This window comes from Saccostrea cucullata, unplaced genomic scaffold (genome assembly GCF_032062105.1).
Source record: "Saccostrea cucullata isolate Sc308-1 unplaced genomic scaffold, CSIRO_AGI_Scuc_v1 ctg338, whole genome shotgun sequence".
NCBI classification, from domain to species: domain Eukaryota; kingdom Metazoa; phylum Mollusca; class Bivalvia; order Ostreida; family Ostreidae; genus Saccostrea; species Saccostrea cuccullata.
Genome location: NW_026928340.1, coordinates 148,816 through 159,917, shown reverse-complemented (window position 1 = coordinate 159,917; position 11,102 = coordinate 148,816). Strand labels below are relative to the sequence as shown.

General features: G+C 33.2%; 1 protein-coding gene across 1 annotated transcript in view; it reads left to right on the top strand.

Moving 5' to 3' along the window:
* Nucleotides 1–611: 611 nt before the first annotated feature.
* LOC134277252 (zinc metalloproteinase nas-36-like) overlaps nt 612–11,102 on the top strand; it is a 72,883-nt gene continuing 62,392 nt past the window's right edge. Inside the window, exons 1-2 of the mRNA XM_062759569.1 lie at nt 612–686; nt 7,496–7,687. Of these exons, the coding sequence (XP_062615553.1) occupies nt 7,520–7,687 (168 nt within the window). The 5' untranslated portion in view covers nt 612–686; nt 7,496–7,519. The remainder of the gene's footprint in view (nt 687–7,495; nt 7,688–11,102) is intronic.

Below are 11,102 nucleotides of genomic sequence, written 5' to 3'. Positions count from 1 at the left end.
TTGTATCTTAATCATAAAAACTTAAAAGTTGATCAAAATATAATGTATATTAGCCATTTGAAGAAATGTTTACAGTTTGTTCTCACTGCACTAAAGTTGGCCGTACATCCCCCTTAAACACAATGAAACCCCAGGCGGCTCTCTTGGGTACACGCGAGCATTTGAGATGTTGTTAAAATCATTTTCGAAATTCACCAAAAGCTCAAAGGCTTCTTGAGATATCACATTGAAATAAAAGTGTCACAGACGAAGGATGTTTTTCTATTATTGATTTATTAATGTTGAAACGAAAAAGTAAATGAAAGAATTGAAAAAAAAATCGTTACACTACCGAAGAGTTTAAAATCCATTTAAAACTATATCTGATTCAGAATGAAATGCCAAACTTTTTCAATTTTATCAATAAGACATTCGGTGTAATAAAAAACTTGTAAGTTGACACTGGTTTTAGCTTTGCCTGTCAAATTCAAAGTACATGCATTTTTATTTAAATTTATATACACATGATTTTTTCTGCCTTATGCAGCAATGAATTTTAAAATAGATAATTTGAAATATTTTTTTCTTTCTAAACATTTAAATTATATTTATTTCTTGTATTTTTAAGCGAACCCGGTTGCTTTGCAGATGTTGGCCAGCAGAATCCTGATCAGGAGGTTAATTTAAATGAGTTAGAATGCAGTGACGTAAGTACATTACAGATTTTTTTTTTGTTTTGTTTATTTTTATCAAATTTTAACATTTATTATTTAAGAGATCTTATAAAGTGCTTCACCAAATGCATAACATATATATAGCGGAACTTAGACCTATTTAATTTTTTAATCTATTGGTGAACATAATCGAATCTAATGGGTATTCGGATAAAATGTGTGATTCTTAATGTCTCCATTAAACATGTTAAAGAAGCAAACAAAGGCCCAGAGCCAACAACCTTTACTCATTCCAAATCTATTTGTAATAAGGACACCTTTTTGAATCGGTAAGGGAATTGATCTTTTGAGAGAAAATAGTTTGTTTTCTTGTTTTTTATCCTTCTAATAAGTTGTTTGTAAAGCTTTCTCACGTATGCATATTGTTTGATCATTAGATTGGGAGTGCGAATCAGGAAGAACTTATGGCTTTGAATTACCTTTTACATTTATTCGATCGTTTATCACCAAACGCATTTTAGGTCGCATGACAAATCTTAGGAGACCTATTGTTATCTGTTTTCGTCTGTGGTTGTATGTCGTTCGTCGCTCGTAAACCTTTAAACATTCTTGACTTCTTCTCTGGAATCACTTAAACAATTTCAACCTAATTTATGGGTGAAGGGAAACAAAACATTTTATAGAAAATTAGATAAAAAATTGAATTTCATGGTCGGGGTCAAAACCGCTCAGATTAATGCAATCGTCTTCTTTCCTCCTGGAGATCAAGAAGTCAAACTGTTGGCATGATTGTAATCAGCTTTCAGTCGTGTACCAAAATTGTAATATACATGGTCCCTGGGTCAGGGGTTCAGGTGTTAGGGTGTGGCTGTATAAATCATAAAAGAAAAGTGCTTTATTTCAGTGAAATCTTCTCCTCTACTCCTGGATATTGAACAAATAAGCCAAGTACATAGTTATGATGACCAAGAGAGCATCCTCAAAAATTGTGAATTTCAGCCCATGGGTCAGGGGTTCTGATGTTAGGGCGAGGCTCTATTGATTGAAGAGTGAAAATGCATTAATTCTTTAAAAATTTTCCTCCTCTCTGCTCCTAGGTATGAAACCAATGAACTATGTACATACATGTAATTATGAAGAGGAAGGATTCCTCTTCCAAAGTTATATCCCCTGGATCAGGGGTTCTGGTGTAAGGGCGAGACGCTAATGATTATAAATAGTGAAAATGCATGAAATCTGTGAAAATCTTTTTCACTGCTTAAGGGTATTATGCTAATATATATGATAAAGAAAGGTGCATCTTGCAATATGATTAATTTCATACACCCTGTGTCAGGGTAGCTGGGAGAGGGATCTTACATAGTCTGAAAATAAATTAATGTTTTAAAATCTGTTCTGTGGTATTCATCAACCATTTATGATAAAATGAAATTTATGATAGAATTTCCAAAATTTTGAAATATGTGGCCCCAAGATAAATGGTTCCTGTCGGATATGAGGTGAAAAAGTGGTTATAAATTTGCAGTGCATTTTCTCTTTGTTACTCTGATATAGCCCTCAGACTTTACACTGGGTATTAAGTAAATAGAGTACGCATACTAAGTGTATAATTATATAAAGCAGCGTTGCCTCTTTTCAAAATTGTGAATTGTGAATTTCCTGGCCTGTTGTATAAAACTCGAACCAAATTCTGTTTGGCAGTCAAAGAGCCAGCGATTTAGAAGTGTTTCCTCGAGTAAATGTGGGAATTTCCTCCCCTGGTATGAAAATCCCTGTCTGTCCCCTAAAATAACAGAACTTGACGGTCTTGACGCCTTGTTACAGCAGACTTTGAAAAATAACGCACTTTGAAAAAATTTTTAAAGTGCGTTAAATTTGGGACCAAGCTAACGCACTTTGAAAAAAATAAATTTCGTTTCAAAGTGCGTTAATATCGACCAAATTAACGCACTTTGAAAAAAATGTAAAGCTTGATCGATTTCTTACAAATAATCGGTTTGACAAATAATTAACCCTGGTTGGATAACTTTTTGGTGATAAGGTCAAATCAAGACGTAAGATATTGACGTTTTCAATATTCAATGTTTTGATAAACATTTTAAAAGGGAAATGGGTCTTTTAGAAAAAGAAATAGAGAGCAGATTGTTTAATATTTTTATTTCCGCTTCTTCTTCTTCTTTTTTTTTTTTTTTTTACAATTTCTAGTCTATAATATGCAGATAAAAGGGGGGTGGGGGTTGGGGTTAAAAATGAACGACTTACAACTAAGTATTAATCTTAAAGAAAGAGTGGCAATTTGATTTTTCAAGACTATGAAAAAAATCTTTATCTGTCATACGTTTTACTGTACTTAAAAATTTCTAGTTTTCATCTGTTTTAAGTTAATTCAATTGTTGATAGTTTTCAATGTCATACCGGTAATGTAAATAAATATCCATTGTTTGGGTATAGCATAGACATCGAAACCGGAGATCCACAAATCCAAAGAAATACAGAACGGACTTGAAGGTAAAAACTCATTATATATAAAATTACCTCGACCAACGGATTTAAAACTTGGACCAATTGTAGCAGGCCCTGCATGCCCCACGCACAGACTCAGCAACTTGTTGGATATACTTCTAAAGCCTCTATGCCAACTTGTACCAAGTTATGTAAGGGATGATTTGGATTTTCTCGGCCACATTCCAGATACAGTTGAACTAAATACTGAGATGGTTAGTTTTGATGTAACGAGCCTCTATACCAACATACCGCATACACTTGGACTAGAAGCAATCGCTTTTTGGATTGACAAATACCACAATCAAATTCACGAAAGATTTTCTAAAGAATTTATTCTAGAAGGAATAAAAATAGTATTAGAGAATAATCATTTTGTTTTTGACGGGAGAAATTTTCTACAAATTAAGGGAACAGCGATGGGCACGAAAGTTGCCCCAACCTATGCAACCCTAGTTCTCGGTTTTTTAGAAGAAAAACTGTTCAACGAAACAGAGAGACGATTTGGAAATCCTTTTGCGCAATACAGACGATTTAATTGGAAACGATACTAACATGATTGTTTCATTTATTGGACGAGATCTACTGAGGATTTACAAGAATACCATACAATTCTTAACAATCTACATCCTTCTATTAAATTTACCCTGGAAAAGAGCAGGTTAGAACTACCCTTTTTGGATATTCTTATAATTAAGGAGAGTCGCAAAATCATAACAGATTTATACTACAAGAAAACGGATTCCCACCAATATCTCGTGTTTAATTCTTGCCACCCGTCACACGTTAAACGTAACATACCTTTTAATATGGCAAGACGTGTTTGTACCATTGTCATAGATGAAACCAGAAGAAATGGCCGTCTACAGGAATTAAAAACATTTTTGCTCAGACAAAAATATCCTAACGACTTAACAGATATAGTAATTGAAAAGGCCAAGTCAATACCGACTGCAGATCTCCGTTCTACTAGACGAGGACGCCAGGAAAACAATAAGGAAATCCCGCTGGTCGTTACCCATAACCTACGGAACCTTAATATATATAACTCCGTAAAACAGTGTTTTCCTATTTTACAGCAATCCCAAAATTTAAAGGAATTAATTGACCCGAAGAGCATCATCTATAGCCGACGCCAACCTCCAAACCTAAAGAAACTCCTAACAAGAGCCAGATTCTCATCGGATGAGGAAAAACGCACTGTAACCAAATGTATGGATCCCCTGTGTGGAACCTGCCCTTATTTAAAAACCGGAGAAAATTTTACATTTAAATGTGGTAAAACGTTTACCGTCAATGCGAATATGTCATGCAAAACTAGACATTTAATATACTGTATGACTTGTACTTCAGGCGGGGAAAACTATATTGGACAGACCGGTAACAAACTAGCTGACCGTGTAAGAGTCCATAAACAACAAATACGAGACCCCTCCGTCAGGAATACACCTTGCAGTGAACATTTTGATTCATGTGCGAATGGAAACTTTTTGATATTTCCATTTTATAAAATCACAGAAGATAATGAACAATTACGGATGGCCAAGGAAGATTATTTTGTTAAATTATTTCAGCCTAAATTAAATGTAAATTGAACATTTTAGCTCTAAAGAAATGTTCCATTTTATTACAATGTACATGTGTTTAACTCTATACATTTGGCGCTTTTTTGACATTAACCTGTGCCAATGTATAACGCTGCCTTTGTGACGTCATAATAACGACGTCATAACAACGAAGTTGTATTGTTTTTATTATCATTGTTACACTCTGAAGAGCAGTAACGGCGAAAGCCAAGGCGCTTAGTGTAAAAAAAAAACGTAAACTTGTTTGTTTATCTTGGATTTAATTTTGATTTATAACTTAACGTATACCATGGACTTCTACAACATTTTTCATATATATATATATATATATATATATATATATATATATATATATATATATATATATATATATATACATGTATATATATATATAAATATATATATATATAAATATATATGTATATATATTAGTGTTGGCAAATCGGACGATTTTTAGTAACCGGTTACTCGCTTCATCTTCCGATCGAGTACCCGGTTACTCGGATGATTTTTTTGGTAAGCGTATCGGTATCTATTATTTATCTTATTCTATACTTATCGGTACATGTAGTAGTAATGCACAAATATACTGTATAGGGACATTATATTTACAATACACACATACAATATCGTCAAGATTTACGATTTTAAAATAAAGAAAATTAATAGGGAATTCGACACACAAAGACAAATAAATACGTCATCGTCAATCACCATTTTATACTTTCTTTTTCAGCCCCCGAAATATGTCGCAATCAAGGAGAATAATTATTTACATACTCCATAATTAATAGTTAATATGTGGAGTGTCCAGTAAATCGCTGGTTTCCGAATAATTTAAGCTTAGGTGATTTAACAGATTTTGAATCAGCTGTTCTTTTGTTACAACTCCAAGCTTATTATGTCAGCGGCGGCATCTCGTTAAATTATTAAATTAGGTAATTATAACTCAGGCTTTCAAAATATGTATGTATACCCCATGCAAACAAAGCTATCAATTATATAAACTGTGAAGCAAATACAAACAATTTGATTCACTACAAACATGCACTAGATCAAGTCTAACGGTACTTAAAATTAGAAATGTGTAAGTTAGTATACATTTATAAATTCTAAAACATTAATTTTCTATGCCTTTACTATGTAGAATTTATTTTATCCGAGTAACCGAATAGCAGTTTTACTAACCGATACTCGCAACGTTCGACGGTTAACCAGTTAACCGGGTACTCGTTGCCAACACTAATATATATATATATATATATATATATATACTTAAAATAAAAAAGAAAAACACGAAAAACTCCAGTAAAGCATTAGGCCTTTCATTCTATCTTCAGAAGCTTTACAAAATAAACAACTGTAGTAACATAGTTACGTTACACAATAATTGGCGGAGTATATGACGTCGTTATTATGAAGTCAAATGTACTATGAAAATCACAGGTTCCGCACCGAGGATTTCCACATTTTTTCACTGAATAGGTTCCTTCAAAATTGGAGTTACACAGTAGCAGGAGGAAATGATATAAGTAGACGTCAGAAAGAAAAACATTTTATTTGTGCGTTAAAACCAAAGCTTAACAATCTGATGGAATGTATATCAATTAGATTTAATTATATATGCATATGTATATCTGCATTTTATTAAGAACTTGAAAATTTCCCGTACTTTTACCTGTGCGCAAAGAGCTGTTAACGTCATAGTACATTTGACTTCATAATAACGACGTCATATACTCTGCCAATTATTGTGTAACGTAACTATGTTACTACAGTTGTTTATTTTGTAAAGCTTCTGAAGATAGAATGAAAGGCCTAAAGCTTTACTGGAGTTTTTCGTGTTTTTCTTTTTTATTTTAAGTATTTAATTCCGACCACTGAGACTATTTATTGGATTTTATATATATATATATATATATATATATATATATATATATATATATATATATATATATATATATATATATATATATACAACTACAAATTTAAAAAAAATGTTGATATATTGAAAGACTTTTAAAGAATTGATTTTTTAAAATATATTTTGACCAACATCACAAAATTTATATAACTGGCCCAAACTGGCAGATGATGAAAAAAGCAATTAAATGTTCTACTGTCCTGTTTGTAAGCATTATGTGTCCAGTGGTAAGGAGCCTATTAGAATAGCATAAAAAAGAATGTACAAATGTTAATAATTGATTTATATAAAAAAAATTTATTTCCTTCTCCTTCGGGACTTTTTTATTCTCAGGTTCATGACTAAACCTAAACATAAAAAAATGCTGGCCTTATAATGAAGAAAGGGGCCTCTTTCAAAATAGATAATTTCAGGGCCGCTGGGTCAGGGGTACCAGGGGGGTACTTTGACTAAAAATAAATTAATGCTTTGAAATCTGCCCTTTGATAAGCAATGGTGCCCCTTTCAAAATTTGTGAATTTCATAGCTTTTGGATTAAAACACAAACCAAATACAATCGCTGGAAAGTTGTTACATGATACTCAGGTGACCTATAAGGCCCGTAGGTCTGTTGTTCTTTGTTCCCTTACTCTACCTCTGGGTATTAGTAATCAAACTAATCGCATGCTACCTGTAAAGTTAAAATGAGCAATGGGGCATCTTTCAAAATTGTCAAATTTATGGCCTCTCATTTACGAACCAAATTTATTTCTTGGAAAGTTGTTACATGACACTCAGGTGACCTATAAGGCCCTTGAACATCTTGTTAAAATATCTTTTCTTAATTTCAGTATGAAACAATTTTTCATGAGCTGATGCATGCCCTCGGACAGCTACACGAGCACTCACGGTCGGATCGGGAAACTTTTATTTCAATAATAAAGGGAAATATAAAAAAAGAATTTATGGATAATTTCGAAAAATATGATACATTCGACAGAACTCCGTATGATGTTGAATCTGTAATGCAGTACTCATTAAATGTAAGTAGTAAAATATATATTGTTTAACAATAATATAATTTTATTCATATAAATGCTTCCAAAAAGATTTTTTTGCATTTGACATTGCTATACCCTGTTTCTAAAGGCCATGTCACACTGTTGCGATTAACTGTTGCGTTTACATTACTTTATTCGACATGGGCGGAGATATTGTACCCCGACAATGCCATGTCGTTTGATATACTACATGTATGAATCAATAATTAAAGTAAAATAAGGCTACTGATCACGTATTATTGATTGAATCCAAGCTTTCCTGATTTCAGTTGCAAAAACGCACACAACAATGTTTATCATGACCAACGACCGCCATGTGCCTTTGTTGGTATCGACCGTAGCCTTGTTTTCGATCTGCTGGCGGAGCTTATAAATATTTGTTGAGAATGGAGTATTCTGTTGTTTCTTTTCAACTTTGTAAGGTCTTTCAGCGGAAGGCATTTCTGTTATTCTTCGGTTTCTGTTTAAGGTCTTCCGGCTTCAGCAGAACACCATCTAGTGATTCTTAGGTTACTTTTTCACTTTTTGAGGTCTTTCGTCTTCAGCGAAAGACCTTTCTGTTATTCTTAAGTTTCTTTTTCACTTTTTTTTTCTTACCGACATTGTGGACGCGATTTTTCGAAAACAGCTCGATGAATTTTCATAAAACTTTCAGGACTTATGTATCATCACTTGAACCTAATGCTTTTTTTCTTTTTTGATGACGTCACTTCCGGTCTGAGATATTGCCGATTTTATGAATTTTAAATGGTCGGGTTATCCAGAGTTTTTCTGAAGAATGGGTTGAGATAGAAACATGAAACTTTCAGGTATGATATACCTATGTCTGTAGATATGCCTTTCGCATTTTGTTTTTTCCAAAAACGCCTTACGTTGGCGCTCGCTTTGGCCCCAAAATAGTCCTATCGCGAACTTCAAATTTTCTTATACCTTTTCTACAATAAATTTTTATCTGGAAATATCTTTTAGAACATATAGAAAAAAGAAGTGTAGAATTCCCAGATCTTTCAAATAATATTTCGAAAAAAGGGCTGGCCACTAAAATTAGGGGCGTAGAGGGGCCGAATGTTTTTTCATCTATATCTACAAAAGTCTTGAAAAATTGTAACACATCAAAGAAGCAAAATTGTTCAAAATGTCAAGCCTAATTTATTGGAATCGTCAAAATACGTCCGGTGACGTCACTTCCGGCCAAACCGTGTGTGCGTTTTTTGCCCTTCTTGACAAGTTTATGGGTAACATTTGTCACTGTTAGCAGAAAAATTAATCTTCGTCCGTCGTCGTCACTTCCGGTCAAACCGAAAGTCGCAAAAACTGGCTAATTTTTGCATTAATTAACATTTAGAGGATCTAAACCAATTTTGGGCGTTACAACTCATTTTTGTAAAAAAAAAAATTGAAAGTTACATGTGGTCAAACTGGACAGAAGACCTACTGCGATTTCTTGGAAACATCTTGCTCGATTTTCATCAAACTTTCAGGTCTGTTAGAGCATTATTAAAAATCTAGATACATATTTTGATATTTTGATGACGTCACTTCCTGTTCTGAGTTTTCTGCGATTTTGTGATTTTTAAAGGGTCATGTTGTCCGGCAGTTTTCTCAAAAAGCACTCAACACCGAAGCATGAAATTTTCAGTGATGCTAAAACAAACTCTGGAGAAGTGTACTTGGTATATCATAACTACCGGAAGTACGAAGCGCCGACGCTCGCTATGGTCCGAAAATAGTCCTATCGTCAAATTCAAAATTTCTGACACCTATTCTTCGATAACGTTTTACCTAAAAATATTTTTCTATAACATATAAAACAAATAAGTGTAGAATTACATGATCTTTCAAATGATATCTAGAAAAAAGGGCTGATCCCTATAATTAAGGGTCGAGAGGGGCCGAAAGTTTTTCCTTATTATCTCAAAAAGTATTGAGAAATTGTAATATGTTAAGGAAACAAAGTTGTTTGAAATGAAAGGCTGAATCAAGTGGCGTCGTCAAAATTCGTCCAGTGACGTCACTTCTGGTTGAACAGGAAGAAGTCAGAAAATGCGTATTTTTCTGCCGTTCTACAAAAGTTTTTGGGTAACATCTGATAAACGAATATTTCAGTGATAATGTGTTCTGATCTGAAGAGGATCCTTTTTTGTTCAAATCCTCAAAATTAACTTCCGGTCGGAAGTTGTCGCCCTTCAAGTGAACTTTCGAGGGTCTCTTTGTCAGCTATGGAACTCAGAAACGGTTTAAGCTAGAAAGCTGAAATTTTCAGGGATGATAGAAGACATATTGCCATGTTGCACTTGGGTCAGGATATTTTCGGAAGTGCCTAGTATGGAAGCTCGGTATAGGTCAAAATTTAGGAAACGAACCATGACTGATTTTTTGAGACATTTGGATCATAGCTATTAAAGTATACTTATTTTGATAAAACATACTGAACAACATTTGTTCAAAATGACAACGTCTTTAACATAATGGCAAGAAAAAAAGTACTGCGTCATCACATTAGGGGCCGAGAGGGGCCAAACGTCTTCAATCGATAACTCTTTATCAATCAATATTTTGGTATACATTACTGAAGCAAAGATGTTTATTTCAACCATTTTCAAAGATATATTATAATTTTTTTTGTCGTATTGTACATAATTAGGGGCCAGAAGGGACCAGAATGCTCAATTTTTGACGCAATATATCTCGAAAGTGAGAAATATTTTGATAAGTAATATTGAACAAAAGATGTTCAAAATAATGTTCTTAACAATATTCAACCTTTGATTTTTTCGTTTAACGTCCCCTTGAGAGAGTTGAAAGTTTGACTCCTAAATATTTCTATTGCAAATAAAATAATATAGTCTGCAAAAAAGTTGTTGAACAAAAAGTGTTCAAAATCTTAAGACCTTTAAGGTGAAATTCAGAAACAGGAGCTGGACATTCAAATTAGGGGCCAAGAGGGCCAAAAGCCTTCAATCGTTAACTCTTTATGACTCTTTATAAATTGGGCAAATATATCGGTCAATGCATACAAGAAAAAAATGGCATTACAATTTTTATTGTCTCAATTTAAATGTTCCTTCAAATTAATCAACATCCACATCAAAATTATGGATTACATGTATCTTGATTGGGCATGAAAAAAATTAACGTGAATGTACATCGTCCTGTACATTAATTGAAGGAAAAATAGCACTTTCAGGCTTATAAAAACAATTCCGAACGCAGAATTTGGAGGACGACTCATTGAAATTTATCAAGAATTCTAGTCTGATAATGAGCGTTTGCGGTTATGATATCCTTTTTTGGGGTCTTGATTTTTCCTACTTTTATTAATATTTAAATATTTAGAAATGTTTTTCAGTAAAATTATCTTAAATTTCATTAATGTGTATATTAAGTGGGGTGGGGT